The sequence below is a fragment of the Vigna unguiculata genome, chromosome 9, assembly GCF_037176805.1.
Source record: "Vigna unguiculata cultivar grain cowpea cultivar isolate G323 ecotype 2 chromosome 9, ASM3717680v1, whole genome shotgun sequence".
NCBI classification, from domain to species: Eukaryota; Viridiplantae; Streptophyta; class Magnoliopsida; order Fabales; family Fabaceae; genus Vigna; species Vigna unguiculata.
The window spans coordinates 1,207,957-1,230,425 of NC_140800.1; the positions used below are offsets into that span (position 1 = coordinate 1,207,957).

General features: G+C 29.8%; 1 protein-coding gene across 3 annotated transcripts; it reads right to left on the bottom strand.

Annotated features, from left to right (window-relative positions):
- Positions 1 to 10,590: 10,590 nt before the first annotated feature.
- On the bottom strand, positions 10,591 to 19,262 carry LOC114162994 (cysteine-tryptophan domain-containing zinc finger protein 3-like). 3 transcript variants are annotated; one of them, XM_028047030.2, is made up of 12 exons: positions 18,957 to 19,261; positions 18,689 to 18,861; positions 17,900 to 17,972; positions 17,673 to 17,800; positions 17,131 to 17,529; positions 15,770 to 17,052; positions 15,149 to 15,597; positions 13,211 to 15,045; positions 12,958 to 13,115; positions 12,284 to 12,444; positions 11,823 to 11,980; positions 10,591 to 11,299 (listed from the first exon to the last, which is right to left on the bottom strand). In XM_028047030.2, the coding sequence occupies exons 2-12, from the start codon at positions 18,779 to 18,781 to the stop codon at positions 11,081 to 11,083; spliced, it is 4,956 nt and encodes a 1,651-aa protein (XP_027902831.2). In that variant the 5' UTR covers positions 18,782 to 18,861; positions 18,957 to 19,261; the 3' UTR covers positions 10,591 to 11,080. The 3 variants fall into 3 exon arrangements, with proteins under 3 accessions (XP_027902831.2, XP_027902832.2, XP_085522703.1); XM_028047031.2 differs by having other exon boundaries at positions 19,121 to 19,257; XM_085666577.1 differs by lacking the exon at positions 11,823 to 11,980 and having other exon boundaries at positions 11,128 to 11,299; positions 18,689 to 19,262.
- Between the last annotated feature and the right edge of the window lie 3,207 nt (positions 19,263 to 22,469).

A 22,469-nucleotide genomic window follows, 5' to 3' on the forward strand; every position in this document is an offset into this window, starting at 1 on the left:
AACTGGTTGGATGAAGCCGTGTGAGAATTAACTTTGTGTAGTGTTGATTGTGATGCAGCCTAAATAGTATTAGTTTCACAAAAATGGAAAGAGTTGATCACAAAAATGGGAAGAGTTTTAAAGGGAAAAAGTTGTATCAACTATGTAAAATTATCATTTAATCACAAACTACCATACACAATAAGTTAGTATGCTTTTTTTTTCGCTTTAAAAAAGTTACTTTATATTGAAATTTATATCAACAATAATTTATGAATAGGTGATAATGTAAAACTACACTGTATGTATGATTATTAAATGTCACTTTCTAATTCTTCCTCAATCTTATTATTCTCAGAGTGGATTTGCTTTCAATTGTCACTCCATAATTGAATTAAGCACCGAATTAACACCTTTATTTTTTCATTTAAAAATAAATAAATAAATATATTTATAAAAGTAGAGATGTCAAAATGGATTACAACCTATTAGTCAATTTGTTTTACCATGAATAAGATTGGGTCGAAGAAAATTCAATTTTTTTAAAAGTAGATCAGACCGAATATAACCCCTACTTAACTCGCAAGATTCATATCAGGTTAAAGGTGGATTAACTTATTCTAGTAACAACAACCCTTTATTATTTTTTATCATTTTTTATAAATTTTTTATTATAATCATTTACTACTATTATTTATGTAGAATGACGAAACGATCTTTTTAAATATTAGAATATTGTTAAATAATTTTCAAATAGTTTTAATGTTTAATTTATTTGTTTATCATATTATCTAGATTGACACTTTAATTTTTAACTACTATTTTTATAATAATATTTGGTAAAATATAGATGAACATTTTGACTATATTATTATAAAAAAAAAGAGTAGAATAAATCTATTGTGATTGGACTACAATGAATGTATAAAATAATTACAACAAGTCAGATTGAGATGCAAAATTTTTGACTAACAACAATGTAAATAAGATTAAACAAACTTAGCAGTGAATCGATCCGTATAATCCGGCTTGACTTACTTTAACACCCTTCCTCCAAAGTTAGTATCTACTCTTGTATCAGTTCAAATCTTTCATTAATCACTAATTCCTAGTGATCTATAAATACTAATGGTGGTGACATACTTAAGCCTCCATTTGGAGCAGTTTGGTTTGGTGGGAAGAAAAGAAGAAAGTTGAGAGTGATTTGCAAGTTGGAGAAGTGAGAGATTTGAAGTGATATACCAAAAATATACCTTACTATACCATTCTTCCAATGCCATTATAAATGATTATTATATTTGGACATTTGGTGCATTTTTGTGACTCCAATAATTTATTGGCCAATGAGTGCAGTTTAATAGGCACAGAACTCTTCGTTAATGCCTTTTTCTCTGTCAAAAAGAGGAAGAAATAAATATCTATGCAAGTAAGTGCACATGCCACATGCTAAGTGCTGTAACATACACCACGTCCTTTTCTCTGTGCTAGTGCCACAATTTTGAAACTTCTATTCTGTTTCCATGCTATTGGTTTCTAAAATCATCACTAATCACTCATTAATAATTAAGCAATCAAATGAAATGAATGACATATGAAACATTACTTCTGTAGTAATATAGCATCAGCTTTGCATCTCTTTCAAACGCTTCATTAACTGATATGCGTGATGTCATCGACCACATCATAAAAAGGGACATGTAAAAATAATACCTTAGGAATTATGATTTTCAAGAGGATATTAAGAAAGTCATAACAAATATAAGTGTCAGTTAGAGTCAATTCGGAGTTAAACTAAAAAAGAATCAGTTTAATCTGTCTCATGTTTTATTAGTCAAAATTTTTGTAATACAGTTCGATTCATCAAAGATTTAGTAAATTAGTAGGTTGATTCACTTAAAAATATTTTTTCTTTCTATTTATTTTATATATTTATTATAATACAATCAAAGTAAATTAACTCCGTTCATTTTTTGAAAGAAGTAGGTGTTCACCTATTTTACAAAACTTTATTATAAAGGATGTAGTTGAAAATTAAAGCATTAACATACGGATAACAAACAAGCAAATTAAACATTTAAATTATTCAAACATTATTGAACAACATTCTAGTATTTAAAAGGTTTCAATACCTTTTTGGTCCTCATTTTCGTAGTGTTTGTTGCGAATGGTTCTCATTTTCACATAATGTTTAAAATGGTCCTCATTTTGACCGAATGTTTAGAATGGTCTCCCATTTTCGCAATTCGTGTTTTATTTGGTCCTTTTCTGTAACGCCGTTTAAATCATTAACAGAGCATTGTACATGTGGCACGATTTGTATTAGGGTGTATTACATGTACTGTGCAGGTGGCTTAATTAGATATTTGGGGATAAATAAGTGAGCTAGGGTTTTGGTAGGGAATGTTTGGACAGTTGGCGAGTTTTGACAATCTTGTTCCTCCATTCTCAATTGGTATTGCTGCAATCTTCTTCTTCCTGCAATCCCATTATATAGGTATGTTACGGTCTCAATCTTCTTCCTTTACCTCTGGTTGTAATCGTTGGAGGCAACCGTGTTGTATCACTTCGTGCACTATTGGTGGTTCAACGAGAAACGAATTAACACGGATTTGTAGTTGCAGAGAGATGGCTGCTTTGAGGATGGCAAGAACTCCAAAGAATATTGGTAGAAAATTTTGGGTACAATCTATTTTTATTTTTGTGTTAATAATAAATTGGTTTTAATTTTTGGTTTATTGATTTACAGAGTGGTGGTTCCAATAATGTGGGCTGCAACTTTTTCAAATGGTGGTGTTGATGAAAAGGATGTCATCATCATGACACAAATGAGGCAGATTAATGATTTGGAGAAGTCATTGAAGGTTGTTGAGAAGAGGCTGCAATTAGTAATAGGGTTCACTTGAGTTGTTATTGTATTATTCGTACTGTTATTGTGTGTAATCTTTTAAAGTCCAATCTGTTTTGTACTATTGTTAAATGAAGAAATGAATTAGTTTGATTATGTTGATATTAGTCCCAACATGTTCAAAATGACATCTTAATCTGAGCATTGAAGTAAGTGAAATTGATTTAAGTTTGGGAAAAATTAAATTGATATAAGTCTGGAAGAAGTTAAATTCATAACATTAATTCATCCTCATCAAAATGCACTAGATCAATGTTTGGCAAAAGTGAAATTGAACGAAGTTTAAGAAAAGTCAAAATGCAGTACATCAATAATGAATTCTACATCACAAATTCTAAAAAATAACTAAGACGTTTGTAGCTGCTATCATGGCCTCCTCCTAATCTATAATTTCATCCTAAACTGCTGAGATGGTTCTTCTGGTGTTGGTAATGGTGTTGCTTGACTCTCCACTTCATTACTTGGTAGTTGAGTTGTTTGAGTTTCAGCAGTTGGTGCATTCTCAACAGTTTCAGGCATAATTTCCACCTCAATTTCACCTTCCACTTCAACATCACTATTCAGACCACTGGCATCCCTAATCTCTACTTCAGCAGCCTCTTCATGGGTCTCTACTTTAACGCAATGGGGGACCACTGCTACAATCAATTACAAATAAAATAATGGGAACCATTACACCAACATCGACAACCGACAAACAAACCAACTAAAATAATACCCCACTGAACCCCACCTACAGACACAAACTACACAAAATCATGGAAGTAATTTAGAAACCATGCAGAACATCACAACAATCGAAAGACAAACAAACCCAAAAATAGAATTACGAAAACCCTAACCCACGAGCAAACACAACCCAGAAAATCATGAACCCACTTACCTCGTTGATGATGATTAACTAGAAAATTGAAATGAAGAGTGCAACTGCAATCCAATGATGAAATGGCAAGTATTAACTGCTTCCTCTGCAAATTTGAACTCAAGAAAGACGAAGATAAAGAAATTTCCCTAATTGCAAAATTTCCTCTAAATTGAAAAATTAACGTTAATTAGCCACCTGTACAGTACAAGTAACACACCCTAATACAAACCGTGCCACCTGTACAATGTTTCGTTAATGATTTAAACGGCGTTACAAAAAAGAACCAAATAAAACACGAATTGCGAAAATGAGGACCATTCTAAACATTCGGTAAAAATGAGTACCATTTTAAACATTATGTGAAATTGAGAACCATCTGCAACAAACACTACGAAAATGAGGACCAAAAAGGTACTTAAGCCTATTTAAAAAGATCATATTGTCAACTTACATTTATTAAAAGTGATAAATAAATAAAAACTTACAAAAAATGGTAATAAACGATTATATTTTGTGAAACAATCATTTTCAACCTGTATGAAACTCGTTTAATCCAATGATAAAATGAGACAATTTAAGTTTGACCTACATTTAAAAAATTTAATTTTTTTTCGATCCAACTTAATTCAAATCCATGGTAACCTAAATTATCTGATACGTTGGAATCCATCTTTTCATCATTAAAGAAACATATAAAAGAAGTAGAGAATTATATTCAACTAGAAAAAAAAGAGTAAAAAGCCATAGTGTTGAGGTAATTTAGTTTAAAACTGAAAATTAAACCGTGTTAAGGTAAAGTAATGGAATATTAGGGTAGAAGTTAAAGTGAGTGATATGAAAGTAATGGTAGTAGTAGAAGTAGCCAAAAAAGGGTAGTACTAGTAGGACCATTCTGAATTGTCCCCCCAAACAAAATGCCCCCATTTTGCAGACCAAATCTAGTGTAATATGTCGTGGTGCCTTTGTCCACCTTCCCATCTTTACTTTTTCTCCCCACATCTCTTCTTCTTCAGGTAGGCACCAATCACTATTTACAAATGAGTTTTAACAAACTTATAAGAACTAACTTTCAAAGTTTGAATTCTATTAGTTCGTAAACTTATACTTTGATATATTTTGGTTCACAAATCTTATCTAAGATATTAACTTCTTTTACACATTAAATAATAAGTTGAACGTATCAAATGATGTAAACAATTCAAATACTGTTGTGAAACGTTACTTAACACGTCAAAAAAAGTTCACACAGTTATATTATATATTCATTCTTAAAGTCGGAGAACAAAAATATATTAAAGTTTGGGACATTAATGAATTTTAATTTTACATCTAAATTTAAAAATTAAAATCATATTTAACCCTAAAAGTAGAATGCTATTTTTTATGTTAAAAAGTTATAAAATTTTGGTTCTTATAAAAATTTTCATATCATAAAAGGTGTGTCGAAAATCATATTATATAATGAAGTTTATAAAGATAAAATGAAACTCTATATTATTGTTGTACAAGAAATTACTTACAAGTTTTTGGATTGAACCATTAAATCAAAAGATATACTTGATGCAATTCAAGTATATAACTTTATTTAGCCTGAATTATGTAAAACTTCATTTAGTTTGTATTATGTAAAAGTTAATCTCTCTTATAACAATTTTTTTCTTGATAATTATCCATTAGATATCGTGGCAAATCTCGTATTAAAAATAAGACATATTTATAATATAAATGTGTATAAAATCTTATTTTATAAAATTGAGTTAGACTTAAAATTTAAGATAAACACTTATTACTAATTATAATGAAAAAAAATTTGTATACTTTCCTAACTTGAGAATTTTAGTGAGATAAGTTTTCTTATGAAGGCAATAATAGAAATGATAGAAAGAAAAAGTTGTCAGTGGAGATTGCCACTAAAGGATATATACATACTAACAGCATGGTACAGTTTGTGTGTACTGAAATGGAAATATGTGCATAAGAAAGTAAGAAGGTTTTGGAATCACTGAAAAATTACACTCAACAAACAACTTCACCACTTCAGGACACAACACACTAATGGGGTTTTGTTGCTTTCTTTTTCTGCTGTCTGGTTGAAGAGTAAAGTTACTAAACTTAGGTTTAAGTTAGGTTTATTAGGTTTTGGGTTCAATAAGAAAATCATATACTCTATTATTACTTCTTACAAAGTGCAAAATCACATTTTAGAGATAAAGTTTGATACATGTTTGATTTGAATTAAATATAAGTATTTTTATAAATTAAATATAGTTTTGAGTTTTAGATTCTAAATTTTCACGCGAAATGAAGATTCATTTATTTTTTAATAGTTTAATTTTAAAATTTTAAAAATAAATAAATAAAATTTTTTTAATTTAATTAATTTTTTAATAATAAATAATATTTTAAATTAGTATTACTATTTATATTTATGTTCCAAATTAAATGTTAGTATAAAATATAATTTAACATATAAAAAATTATGTTGTTGAGAAAAATGGTTATATTTAATTATTTTTAAAATTTAAAAACTAAAATATATTAAAATTTGAGACAAATGAATTTTAATTTTACATTTAAATTTGTAAACTGCAAACATATTTAATCCTGTAATTTATATATAATCTCTCGATGAACAATACAAACTTAAAAAAGGAGATTTTGTTTAATTCATTATAAGTTCAAATATATATAATCTCTCGATGAACAATACAAAAATATTTTTAAAGGGAGTTAACTCACATAAGGATTTTTAATTATAAAACTCTGAATTCATAATTCCAAACCATATACATTTTTAGGCTGATTGTTATAGGGTTATAGCTGAGTGGGATTTTGATGTGATTTTGTTTTTATTTCTCATACCTTTCCATCTTCTTGAATTGCTCTGTAGTAATTTTATGACGTGTTTGAACAAGATAACTTAAAAAAATAATTTATTTATTTAAAATATTTGTATTTTTTTCAAAAAAATATATGTTTAAACGAGAAAATTAAACTTTTGACCCTGTCATTTTCATTCTTAGAAAACATTAATTGCCCAATGTGATATTTAACCTTACTTTTTCATCAGTTAAGTTATTAATCGAAGTTTATGAAAGGATTAACTTGTCAAATTATATTTAGTTCGAGATCTCTTTTTATTTGTTATCTTTCACAAAATTATCAGTGTCTGACATTTTTTAACAACTCCAATCTATCTGTCAGATTCTACGTATCATATCACATTATGTCACAATAATATAAATAAAATAACAAATAAAAAATAAAATTATTGTACTTTTCAGGATTAAATATTTTTCTCTTTCTTAATTTTTAGTAAATTTTATAATTAGTTTATTTTTAAATTTTGGATCAATTTAGTCATTCATCTTTCTAAATACGTGAATTTAGTCATTTTAATTAAATTTTATTAAATTTATTTGACATTTCAAACATGTTTCATAATAATATTTGACTTAACATTAAAGAAAAAATGTATCAAACACAATATAAATAACTCAAATATAATCCTAAAATGTATACGAAATATTAAATAAACCTAATAAAATTTGATTAAAAAGAATAAATCCACATATTTCGAAAGATGAATGATTAAATTGATCCAAAATTTCAAATTAAACTAATTTCAAAATTCACTTTAAAGACAAAAACATATTTAATCCTAGTTTTTACTATCCACCTTATTAGAATTTTTGGAAAATGGAAAGATTTTTATTTGTGAAGGGAATAGATGTTTGAGGTGACAACTCTTATAGTCTTGATTCTAAGAATTTTTGCATAAAAAGAAAATAATAATAAAAAATAAAAAGATATTATCCTTTATATTTTAATTGCCTTGGGTTCTTGATGATAGGGTGGAATGAGTTTAACTTGATATTTATTCGGTGTGAAATTTTAATTTATTTGAGTTCAATTCAACCCAGTTAAAACATGATAATTGTATATAAAATATTTAAGTTGACTTAATTGCGATTTTTTGATAAAGCATGTAACTTTTATTACTATTGGGTAGAATTAAATAAACATAAAAACTAAAAAAAATTAAAGTAAGTTTATAATATATAATTTAAAATCAATTTTAACATAAATTTAAATTGAACGTTCTTATTATAAATATACAATTATACATGATTGTTACTAAATATGTTTTATGTAAAATATTAGTAATTAAGCACCAAAATCTTATCATTGTATAAATATATACATGTGTCTTAATAGAATAATACACATAGACTCAAATTAAGAAAAATCTAAAATATAATACAATTTGTCTTCAGAGTACATCAAATGTATAATATGATACGAGAATTATTCACCAATATGAGATTAATTAAGCCCCTTAAAAAAATAATAAATGATTCTTAACATCATAAGTGGTTGTCGAATATGTAAAGTTCAAAGTTCACTATGATCAAACCTGGAATTTGAATGATTTCATGATAATATTCAGTATCTTTTTTTCAAAAATAAAATAGTGAAGTAAATGAAGAGAGATTCTTCATTCAATTCTTGTACATAAAACTCATCTTTGAATTTTATTTTAGGTAACCTTTTTATTTGGTTTTATCCCTAAAGAAATCACTTGTATATTGTTAGAATATTAGTATTTTGACACCATTCTTTTTTTTTACTGTCATTTGACACTATCATTTACAACTATTTACTTTCTTTTTTTATAAAAATATAAAAGTTAACTTATGTTAAGACTATTTTACTCTTATATAAATTGTCAAATGATATGAAACAACCTTTTTCCATATTGCTAAGTAAAGGATTTGAAATTAATTTGAACCATCAAGTTGTAGGTTTAGGTAGGAATCACTTAGCTTATTATTTTTACCATTTTTAATTTGAGGCACTACAAGATTCTTCATAGGGCATTCTAGACTATGGAAGCTTTAGCTTCATCATATTCAAAAAATGCTGATTCCTTATCCTATTATCTCTTAAAAAAACTATATTAAATTCCATAACTTTATTTTCAAGTTTAGTGTTTGTGGATTACAATTAGGGTGGTGAAATAATGAATAAGATCAGTTTTAATTCGAATTATATTGAATCCAATCAAAATGTATTTATTTATTTGGTCAGAAAATTTGAAAAAATTGATCTAGATATTTAAAATTATTATTCTTATTTATTCATTAAAAATTTTCAATTGATATATTTATTCTTCCACAAAAATGATAAGACTTTGTCTAAAATTAAGTTAAATATGGTAGTGGAAGTTGTCAAAAATATTCAATTGAGTGTAATTAAAAGATATCATGATCAAAATTAATTGAAAAAGGGTTGACCCAAAGATGGTTTCGGTGGAGTCTAAAAAAAAATATCTTAACAAAATTTGATTCTATCAAGATTGAAAGGAAGATATCCAGATTAAGATTGGGAAAAAGGAATAATTGAAGTCAAGATATTTATATTAAGATTGAGAAGAGAAAAAAATAAAAACTGTCCATAAAGATTGTGGACTTGTATGTATTTTTAACTACACTAATAATAGTTTTTAACCATTGACAAAGTTGTATGAATGTCTTAGGTTTCTTGCAAATAACTATTTGAATGCATAAACTATGAAGACATAGTATTTTTTTAAAATTTTCCAAATAGACCTAAGTATTACTTTATCATAGTATTGAAAATTTAAATGAGTTTAAAATATGAAAGTTTAACAACATATACAAATAAAAATTTATGAAATTATTATTTTAAACTTTTGAGTCGAAGGTAATGTTAAATATTTTATAATAATATCATTAAAGATTTGATGTCATATTATATATATATATATAAAGAAATATTATGAAGAACATAATTATAATGTTATGATAAATGATAAGAAATAAAAATTTAATGATATATGATAATACAACTTTAATTAAGTCTAAAAAACAAAAACATGTACAAACTAGTTACCGTAACATGGTAATCTTATTTACTAAACCAATATTCAAAAACATACGTCCCAGAACAAATTTATCTGTAAACACTTATTATAAAAGAGAAGTAAAAAATGAAATAAATCTACTTATGCACAAATTAACAATAAAAATTTAAAACCCTATACGAAAAAAAATATCTATAAAATAATTTATTAACCAATTTCAATTTATTGAAAAGCTCTATTCATTTACTTATTTGTAAAATATTTATAAAGGATGATCATAAGTTTCCAAACATTAAAAAAAAAATACTACACAGAATAAAACTCACTAGGAGTTAACCATGATCATTAGCATGCCTTGTATACCGTAAAAAGATACATATGAAAAATGAATATTGAATCTCATGCATGATACAAGATAAACCACAGAAGCATTAACAAAGAAAGGAATTTTCAACGTATGATAGCACAATAAAAAATTTAGATAACTTTATTCTTTGTAGAACATGACAACATTAACGAATTTCAGATTAAACCATCTCTATCGACAAGAAAAGGGACAGGACAACATAAACTGTCAATCGTGTGTTGTCATTTTAACAGAAGAGCTTTGACTTTTGTTAAACTCAATTTTCAGTACTTTCAATGATACTGTGTAGTGTAATTCTCCACTAACACGAATCAAAACTACATGAAATAAATTCTCAGTCGTCAAAAAAGGGAAAATCTTTTCACAATGGTAACTCACTATCGTCTAAAATTTTTCACAAGATGATGCCATGCACAGATTCCAAGGACACCTCAAATTGCTACAAGTAACCATGCTATGTATAAACAGTTAACCAGATCACATACTTTTTTAACACAGATCACAAGTAACCAACACAAAGAGAAGATACAGAAAAGAAATGGAAATAGATGTTAGAGCATTGGTTGTTATCACACACACAAGGAAAGTTTCTGCATGGATTTCTATTCATTCAAAACTTTGATATGATAACATAAAAGAAGAGATTGTCATCATCAAGAATGGACCTATTATAACTATATAAGTATTCAAAGCCCTCAAAAATGGTTGCCTAATATTGCAGACTCTATATTCTTGTTCCTGGGGCTCCAGCTAAGTGGAGCAAAGAATGTAGCACTGAACTAACATAATATGATATCATCCGGCATCATTTGACAGCCAGGAATCCCTTCCCTCTTTCTAACCCATAAAATTTAAGGGTGTATGTTATACCCTATCCACATTAAGAAAAACCTCAAATGAAAATCTGTTACAAAATTTTCTAATCAATCACATTTTGTACAAATGTACACAAGGGTAACAGATCGCCTTCAACCTTCTAAGTGCTAGACTTGGTAGGTATCTTTTAGCCTCTTCCTTCACAATGCCATCTCAGTAGAGAAGTAAAACCAAAAAAAATTAATTATATACAGGATCAAGTTAATCTCTAGCACCACCAAGACCAGCGCGGCTTATGGCTTTTGTTGCTGTCCAAACAAGACGTACAAGCTCATCTACATCCTGGAAGCTGAAATCAACAACACTCCGAATAGAAGCTATACACTCCTTATTCCTTGATTCTTCCATCATCACACTAGCAGCCGCAAAAGTGCTCTGACATTTTCTAGAAGCCTCCATTGCAAAATGTATGTCCTTAGTCTGCAAAATCACAAAAACTTAGACCTTACTTTCCATAAATAATTCTACTCAATAACTACACAAGCTATTGGTCATGGATTTGAACCCAGAAAAAATCTGTTTGCATATGTAAGGGTAGGGCTGTGTACAATAATCCATCCCCATATCTTTTTGCATTGAGAGGAACCTTCTGGCACCTGGGTACCTTAGGTTTCAGTATTTTAATAATTACACAAGCTAACTGCTTATATTGCTGAATTTTGCCACCACCTGTCCACCAAATTCTAAAACAGGCATTGCATCATAAGTTTTCAATAGTAACGTATTAGTTGTCCATATGACAACACCACATACTACTATAGCATGGCAAAAACAGCTGCAATCCATCCTGATTTTCTCTCAAACAACAGAACCACATTTCCAACTACTATTTCTTACCAAAGTACTGTTAGAACCCCCAATAATAACCCTTGGTACTTCAACTTTAACATACAGAAATAAACTTGCAACTAGAATATAAGGTTTGTCATCAATTAAAACTTACAAAATCAAGAAGCCTAATTAAACTTGGACGAGTTCGAGCAGATATGACTTGGTTGATAGCAACATGACTATTGGTACCCCTAGGTAAAGTAGCCCTATCTGCTGCTGCCTGATTGTTAAGGTTATCAACATCGGATGCAGAAGATGAAGGAGATTCGCCTAAACAATAGAGTAAAAAAGGAGTTTTACATCATTGACTTTGATCACTTAATACATTCATGCATTCATCAAACAAGGATGTCAGGCTATCCGGAATGGATCCATGAATTGGCTTTATGTGTAACACATTTCAATAAAGAGAAAAATAACACCAGATTTTGATTTTTTTTTTTTTTGTTCACTAATTTGTTTACTTTCTGGTGGAGGAAGTATGCAAGTATAAGAATAATGCAAAATCAACTTTCAACAATACCTGACAAGCCAGAAGACTTAAACAGTTGTATGAAAACTATGTTCCAATACCTTGAGAAGCCATGTGAAGAGTTGATTGTAACTCATGTCGATCTCTGTTAGTACTGGAATTCTTACATAAGACCACTCTCATGTATGCCACCTCCATGCATTTATATGCCAAAGCAGCAGTAGCCATTTCTTGGCGAGCTTCATATTCATGGGCACAGCATCTGAAAACATTTAAGACATTGTATGATTAAAGGTCAATTGCATAGCACAAGAAAAAAGACAATACTGCAACAAACTTCTAAATGTTATTTAATGGATTTTAACTTTTTACTATAATGACATGGCTTGACTTCTTTAAAAGCATTGCAAATTACAATTAAAAGGTTGTTACAAGCCCTAAATTTCCAAATTGAAAAGAATCACCCAAATTATTTTTAAAAAAGTCTGTATTATATATCAGGCCAACTAATAAGTTAAACATCTGAAAGACAAAGCTATGCTTATTTATAAACCAGCCAAGACTTTCAGTCATTAAGCTATTAATGAACCAAGGGAGGAATCCAGAAGCCCACAAGGTGCCACTCACTCCGGCCTTATTTAAAAAGGAACCAAGTTGCATGTTATCAAATCACTTTCCCTCAAAATGTACTTCCGATCAATAACTGAATTAAGGTCAAAACCTAAGATCATACAAAAATAACAAATTTACTTAGAGCTTCAGAATTTTCACTTACTTGAAGAGTTTGGCCGCACTAGCAAAAATTTGCATTTGACTCATTTCCCCAAGTTTGCCACTGTCATTGTGACCATTTTCTAAAACAGATGCTCCATGCAAAAACTTCAACCCAGCTTGAAAGTATGTCTCGTTGCTTTCAAAGTCAAACCCAGAGTTCTATAAAACAACAGTATGTATACCAACAGTTAGAAAAGGAGAGGTGCTAGATCAAGCCAAATACATTAAGTAAAATCTCGAAATAATCAACTAACCTTATAATTATCTGCTCTATCTTTTAGTTTTGCGGCTTCTTCCAGGGTGTCAACAGTAGTTTGGTTAAAATTTGTTCTCAGAGGACTTGAAACAGTGGGTTGCTGATCAGGCACGGAATTTCCAGAACTACAATTGACTCCAGCATTGTTACTAATATCAGCAAAATTCCTCATTGACTTGACCAAATCACCATTGTCAGAAACATTGACAGGATGCTCATTAGCCATTCCTCCCTTTTGATACTGAGGTACAGTTCTAGAACCCATATTCAATGCTTCCCTTTTAAGTTCACTTGCTGCAGATGAGAGAACTTTCGTTTTCCCAACTCTTGATTCCGTGATTATATGATTATTTTTGTTTTCTTCCTCAAAATCATGAGTTGAGTTTTGTCGGGAGATAGCCTTTCTCTCATTGCTACGTTGAACATCAATCTTTGGAGCTGATTTCTCAAAATCTCTTGGTTTCATCTCAGTTTGCTTTCCAGTTTCATTTGGCCCTTGTCTTAAAGCACTTTTCTGACTAATAATCCCAGTTTCACTCTTAGACTTGGGTAAAGTATATTTAACAACATTTTTTGTCTCACCATCAGATGCATGGTTACTGGGATCAACTGCTGAATCATACCTCCCACCTTTATTTGAATGAACAGTCTCTGAAACTGACATCTTTATGTTATCGGTACAAACATCAGAAGAAAATTTTTTGCCTTTCTCCTTGCTGTTCAATGATGTAACCTTACCAGATTTCTGCCAAGAAAGTTCACTTTCCTGGTTTTCCTTCTTTACTTTCTCCTCTTTATGTACACCATTAGCACAATAGCCAGATTGTTCAACATGAACACCACCTTCAAGCAAATGATTATTCTTTAGTTCAGAAGGTTTTTTAGCTTGGAGCCTGGATATGTCTTTAGCATCCTCAACCTGGTACTCTGTGGAAGATAATTTGTGGGATGTAGAATGTAAATCATGCGGAATTCTACCATCCTTCAATTTTACTGATAGTTTTTTGTCCCTGTTATCCACATTTCTCTTGGAACCTACCGCAGAGTGGCCACCTTTTGTAACATTGTCTTTCACTGAAGTGTCTCCTACTGCAAAATTATTCTTATCCATGTTGAAGGCCCTCAAAGGTGACGAGGTAACAGATTCAACAGGTGAACTTCTCACATCTTCAAGCTTCGTTTTAGCTTTATGAGAACCTGAGACTTTAGAAGAGCTTGAAGTTGCTGCCATTGAATGTGGTCTAGAGTCCAATTCCTTGCGCACTTGATCAATACCATCTGAAGCATGAAGAGATGCAACATTTTTCCTATGCTTCCTCAGTTGGTTGCCTTTGTCACCAAGTCTGACTTCTGTGCCAACAGCCATATGGTCCCCATTGCCTGCCCCGCAAACTTGCCTTATCCCACCCTTGCTTAATTTATTGTCACCTTCAGTTACTGACTTCGAAATTCTGTATTTCTTTTCCTTGCTAAATTCTATCGCATCACCCTCTTCACCATACTGCTTTTCATCATCAAGCCGGTCCTTCAATTTCCTTTTCTTCGTTATACCAGATGAGACCTGAGCCTGATCTCCCTCTTTCTTTACAGTGACTGGTAATCTGTCAGATACATCCTCAGATAAACAATATTCATCATACTTTCTCATATCCTTCCCACTAGCTTTTGCTGGCAAACCATTTCTTGAATATAGAGACACCTTCTCAAGGTTCATGTCAGGATTTGATTGAATATTAGCAGAGAAAACATTTTCAGTTTTTGATTTCTTGGGAACTCCCGATTGATATTGATCAGCATCCACCTTCCGTTTCAACTTAACAGGCTTCTTATCACCTGCTCATGTGTGAAAATAACATTGAAATTATTAATTAAGAATACCTACAATTTCTTATTAACAAAAATAAATAAAATATCATCTATGGAATGAAAGAAGTACCTCCATTTACTTGCTTTTCATTCTCTTTAGGCACATGTTTCTCTTCTATCAAGTTGTCAGGCCTACCAAGATGTTTAGAAGAGTTTGTCATCTTCTTCACTGGGTTTAAGTCAGCAGGATGCTGATTCAAGCCGTTCAAGCTTCTATTTTTTCCAGATACTTGAACATTGGCCTTCACTGAATTTGAGAACCGATGCATGTCATTATTAATTCCAGACATTGTCTTTTCCTTAATAACAAGTTTCTTCCTTGCTCGGTCAGACATCTCAGAACTAGACATATTCTGATTTAGGCCATATTGTAAAGAATTTGGAAAGCTAACTCCAATCGCAGTTTCAGTGCCATGGCTTTGCATGTTATTTTGAACCTGGGAAATTGGCATTTGATATAAGGCATAAAGTGCTTTTGTTGTCTCATCCTCACTGATCTCACAAGAATTCATCCCAGGCCTAACAACAAATTTAGAGAACAGTGAGAAGGCAAATAACACAGAGCACAAAAGAAAATGTACATATAGAAATTAAAAGATAGAAGAGAAATAGTCCATATATACAATACCCACACTAAGCATATATTCAGTATAATATGGCCATGCATAACCAAAATGAGCAATGAACTTACAGCCAATTTAGCATGCTACACAGCCATTTCTCTGGAAGGTGGTCAGGCTTCATACCAGTAGGTAGGAGCCGCCATTTCTGGCAACTGTCACAACATACCCAATCTTCTTCAATAAGTTGAGGTGCAGCTACTGCTGATGAAATCATCTCAGGTGCAACGTGGTTTTCAGCTATAGGACATGAAGCCGAAGTATCATTAATGCATGGCCCAGATAGCACCTGGTTGACCACTTTATGGCCACTCATTCTCTCCTTTGCTTTAATCCCAAATGCACTCTGTTTTCCATTACTAATTTTTGCATTTTTCATTACACCATTACCAGCAAGACTGTCAAGTTTCCGTTCTGATTTTTTTTCTTTCATTGAATCCCTGTTACTATCACTGACATTTTTATCCATCAGAGACCTTGACTTCATTTTACTTCTACAAGTACTGTCAAAGCCAGTACTCCCTTTCTCAATTACCATTGCATTATTAGTACCACCAAAGCTTTTTTTTCTTGCAACTGCCTTAGCTTTTCCAGGACTCTGATCACCTTTCGACTTATTCTTCTGCTCAGACATAGCCTTTATTTTCTGATGGGTCTCAGACTTATGATCTGCCTTACATTTTAATGCCTCACGTTCAACCTTATTGGAAATAATGGAAGTATTACTCGAGTTATTATTCATAGGGTCTGTAGAATTATCCTTGTGGGAACTTTCCAGTCTATGTTCTGGAGCCTTTTTCAGAAATCCATTTCCTACTGTTTGTTTTACAGTCTTCCCAAAATCTTGACCAGATATTGATTCTAATGAATCTTCCTTCAATGCTTCTTCAGAAACCATTCTGCCCAGCACCCCATTCTCATTAACCTCCTTGGAGGCTTCGGAAGCTTTAGCAGTGACTTCAGCAAACTCACCAGCATCACAAATTGAGCTCGATAGAGGTGTCCATTTCAATTCATTAGGCAGGAAATCTTTACAATCCGGTGTTCTATTTCCTATTTTTTTCTTTTTATGCAACTTAGTTTCCTTCTCAGAAAGGGTACCATTCGGATGCTTCAATTCCAACTGCTTTTCACTTTGTCTCACCATTCTCACTGCGTTCTTCTTCAAATGTCCAGCCCGCACAAAAGAATCTGATTCATCAATAGACACGGAACAAGGATCTTGATGACCATTAAGAGAGTACGAAAACCTGCTGTCTCCAATAGCTTTATTATCATTTATTATTAGGTTGAGCACACTTTCGTGTAGAGGAGATATCAGAACACCACCAGGGATAGGAAAATAACTCATAACCTATGTCATCAAATAAGAAGTTAATACTTCAATATTTCTAATGATATTAAACAGTACAGGAATAGAAAAGGTCCCTACCTGAATAATGCCAGTTGGAGAATGTTCATCATTCTCTTGAGTTACAGGTGGCGTGCCTTCACTTTCCACAGGGCTGTTATCCATTGAAGATGAGGGAGAGTCATCAAGTCCAAGGCCACTATAAATTTCTGCATTCTTTTGTGCTAAGATATTAGATTTCATTTTTATTCGAAACTTCAGTGGCCTTTGATCAGTTGAATTCTTTGTATTTTTTGTAGTATCATCTTTCAAAGTGCACCTCTCAGACTGATCACAGGAAGAAATTCCTTGTTCTTTCTTCACTGAATCATTTACTGAAACTTCTCTTAAATCACGAAATGGATGTGAACTATGAGAAGCATTTTCAAGCCTTGAAGGATGAGGCACATTTGTAGGTGCTTTTTTGTTATGAGACACACCCTGTATAACAATGCACTCAATCAATCTGTATTATTTATTTCTAAGCTGAAATAAGTTGGCAGCATATATTGCCTTCATATTAAATAGTAAAAAAAAAAGAAATATATATATATATATATATATATATTGATGTATGCCTATACCTCCATGTGAGGATTGTTATTAAACTTTGGTGAGCTGTGGTTTCTTTGTGGAGTTCTTGGATGAGACAATGGACGAGGGGAGCGCTCTTGGGTAGGTAAAAAGGAACCATAACCACCAAATTTTGCACCTGAAAAATATTATTCATATCAGACAACATCACTTCATCAATGCAAAGATAGCTCTTTCATTTCTCAATACATGCTTCGACTTTTATTATTCTACTTACCCAAATTCTCAGCAGATACACCACCTTCAAATTCCTTTTGAAAATGGCCAAGAACATGCTGAATCTTCTCATCCTTCAGGAAACAATTTATTAGTCCTAATATTTTTGCGATTAAACTTTACTAGAGGACTTTAAAGCAAATGTCGTTAATAAACAATAATCACCAGGAATATGAAGCATAATAATAGATGGCACATAAACAATCACCAAACACTTAAGAATTATTTCTACTTTTTTTTTTAATTAGGAATGACTAACATTGTCATATAACAAAATACAGTGCACTTTAACGTTGCATCAATACCACTTTCCACAAGAAAGAATTAATGGCATAGCAAAATAGTCCATTTCCTATTATTTTATGATGGGTGTGGTGTTACTTGCTAAATAGTAAACTACACTTTTCACGCACAATGTAGCAATATTTTCATCTACATTAGCAAAACAAAATCAAGAAGAGATACTCTTATTGGCATTTATCAAGGATAGATTTCACTATGCTTGCCGGCACATAAAAAACACAAGGCGCTCTATAATGTTTCTAAATCACTTCATTAATGCCAAATTTCGTAGCATTTACAAACAATGTAGGTATAACTTATGAAGCACCACAGCCAACAGTTGTTCAGCTTTTGTCATACTGATTTTTCGCCTTATTGCCCCCAAGGAATCAAATACATAGATACATTTACAAATACAATTCCAAGTTTTATTGATCATCCAAACCATGCACAAACCAAGCAAATTCAATTTGAAATTTTCAAAAAAAAAATTGAAATAACTCCTTACAATGTATGAGAAAGAATCAGGGTCAATGTTGTCTTCATCATCGTCCTTGTAATAGAAAGCCTCTCCTTCCTCAAGCTCAGTATCCTCCTTCATCTCAACAACCCACCAGAACTTTCTAGCCCTAGGCCTAACCCCAGAACCTAAAAGGTAATCTTTTCACATTGGAACCTTCCCTGAAGTCCAGCATCACTTCAATCAAACCCCAAAACGAGTGCAAGAAAAACAAAAATCCCGAATGATTAAAAAACAATTAAAATTAAAAACAGACCCCACAAAGCACACGCGAAACCCTCAAAAACCCATAAGGGAAAAGCAATTATTTGCACAGTGATCATGCCATGCGCGACAACCCTTCATTGATGAAGATGCATATAAACCAGAATAAAAACCATTACTTGCATCAAAAAAAATTATTTTTTGGCTTCAACCCACAATCTGATCAAAAAGAAGAGGCGGTGGAGATCAACGAAACCGATCAGTGGCTACTGGAATGAGTTTTTGACGGCGAAAACGGATTCCAAATCTTTCACTTGGCTCTCCCAATATTTTGATGTGTGCACACACAACACAGAAAAAAAAAAAGGTTGGGCTTTTGGTATGTGAATGAATTTTAATTATTTGGCTCAATCTAATTTCACTACATTTTTTTTTAAATGTATATTAATATTAATTAATGATTAATGATTTAGGATTTTATCAAGAGGTAAATGACCGTGAATATACAATATAATAATAGTAATAAATAAGGAATATAGAAAAATATCATGATTAATAATTATGATATATTTCTTTGTTAATTAATTTTTTCTGCTTGTTTCTATATTTGAGGAGAGTAAAACTTTCTTAACTATATTTTTAACACTAGTATTTCAATTTACAGATGTGTTCAAGTGAAACTAAATATGTTTTAAATTTGAGTATAGAAAAATCATAGAAAGGAAAACACTGCCAAAAAATATTAATCAGTTATCCAAAATACTTCAACTAAATGCAAGCATTTAATTGTAACCAAAATACTAAAATACTAAGGTGATAAAATTTACTAGTAGTATTTTAATATTTGTTTGCATATATATATATATATATATATATATATATATATATATATATATATATATATATATATATTATATACCTCTTAGTCACTGTGTTTCTATTAAATAACTAAATAGTACTTCTAAATTTTTTTAAAAATGATAAGTTGATTTTCTTATATTAAATTAATTAATTGTTTAGTATTTTCTTTTTATTTATTTTTTGCATTTAAAAAATGATGTTTAAAATAATATTAAAAAATTAAAGAGAATAAAACTTATTTTGTAATTTGTATAAATTATAATATTATAATATATAATATGCCTTAATGTTCTATTCCAATGTTTTTTTCATTAGCATTGTATTTCAATGTATAAGATATAGCAAAACATACAACTATAAAAATATTTATCGACAATAAAAGAAATTTGTGCTCATTCTCATATAAGATAAAGTATATATTTGTTTTGAATAAAAAAGATAAATAATAGTGTGTATAAGTTGCAAATCATAATTTTGACTTCTTTCACAGTAGAATATTATGTTGGCCCAAAAAGTCAAATCATTTATTATGTAATTTGGACCTATCAAACCCATTAAATTACAGAAGAATATTAAATGTCCTTTGATAACTTCTTCCAAACTATGAACAAATCTTGACAACAAAAGAATGGTTTTACAATAAGATACATAAAGTGAGTGAGTAATTGTAAGTGAATGCTAGCACAACATCTTATTCAATTCATTACATTATATGATATCATATATTATTTTGATTTGTTTGTTCATTTTATCAAATATTTATTTAATATTTTTGTTTTTTTACCTCTACATGAAATTGTTAATGTTTCACTCATTCATGAGATGGTTTGAATAAAATAAATTTCATTTTTTAATTAGTGGCATGTCTGTTAGGAATACAAAATCACTTTAAGAAAAAATCGTGTTACTACTAAATTAAAAAAAAAAATTAATATTTACATTTTCAATTTTGTAATCTATTGGGATTTCAAAATACTCTTTAAAGAAAATAAACCGTATATATTATTAAAAAAATTATAAGGATGTATTGATTTTCTTAAAAGACTTTTAGAATATTGTAGTTTAAAATATTTATAAAATATAAAACCATAACACTTATGAATTTACAGAATTTAAAGGATTTCACGCAAGGAATTATAAGTAAATGAATATATTATTAAAAAAATTATAAGGATGTATTGATTTTCTTAAAAGACTTTTAGAATATTGTAGTTTAAAATATTTATAAAATATAAAACCATAACACTTATGAATTTACAGAATTTAAAGGATTTCACGCAAGGAATTATAAGTAAATGAAAATTTATCTTTTCATCGTAAATTGTATATTTGTCTAGTGTATTATTATTTTGCTGCAAAATTATGTAAAACAACTTAATATACAAAAGAGATTATCATTACATATAATAAGAAATTTTGTTAGTTATTATACATAATAAATACATGGTGTTTGTTTAAAGAGATGTATGTTTAATAGTTCATCTTCTCCAATAAAAATAAATTCATATGAAGGGTAATAATTAAGAAAATACCATTAGATATTATTAGATATTAAAAAAATATTATTAGATATTGTTATATATTATATATCGTTACACATTAAAATATATTATTTTTTTAATACATTGTTAGATATTATGAGATGTTTTTATATGTTGTTATGTTATATAGTATTCTTAGATGATAATAAGGGAATATTGTTTTTCCTTTAAAAATATATATAATTACTGATTTGGTACTTCAACTTTTTTGTTAAGTTCAATACCCAAATTTTTAGTTTGTTCAATTTAGTACCCAATCTTCTAAAGAGATTCAATTTGGTCATTTCCGTTAAGTTGGAGTTAACATCGTGTCCGTACAGGACACGTGTAAAGCCATGAAATTTTAAATTTTTTTAAATTTTTTTTTTGAAAAAATATTTTTTTTTGAAAAAATATTTTTTTAAAAAATATATTTATTTTTTTGAAAAAAAATTATTTTTTTCCAAAAAATTTAAAAACTGTCACGTGTCAGTTTATCATCGTGTCATGTGGCAGCTTACAATCATGACACATGGCAGTGGTAATAGTTGTTTTCAATTTAGTACCCAATTTAAATTTTTGGTTCAATTTAGTTCTCCAATTTTTTAAAATAATCCAATTTTGTCCTCTCCAATTTGAGACCAAATTAGTAAATAAGCATAATTACAACCTATATATACCATGTTACAATAACGTTTTCTAATATATACATCAAATCATTTCACCTAAATACTTAAATTATTTTATTTTTTACATTTTAACCTTTGTAATTTTTTACACATGAAATTTTTTACACTTGTAAAAAATAAATAATTTGAATATTTAGGTGTAGTGATTTGAAGTATAAATTCAAAACAATTATTTTAACATGTATATATAAGTTATAATTAAACTTAGTTACTAATTTGGTCTCAAATTGGAAAGGATGAAATTGGATCATTTAAAAAAAATTGGGTACTGAATTGAATCAAAAATTTAAATTGGGGTACGAAATTGAAAATAACTATTACCATTGCCGCGTGTCATGATTATAAGTTGTCACGTGACACGATAATAAACTGACACGTGACAGTTTTTAAATTTTTCGAAAACAAAAATTATTTTTTTAAAAATAAATAAATAAATAAATAATTTCATGGCTTGACACGTGTCCTGTATGGACACGGTGTTAACTCCAACTTAAC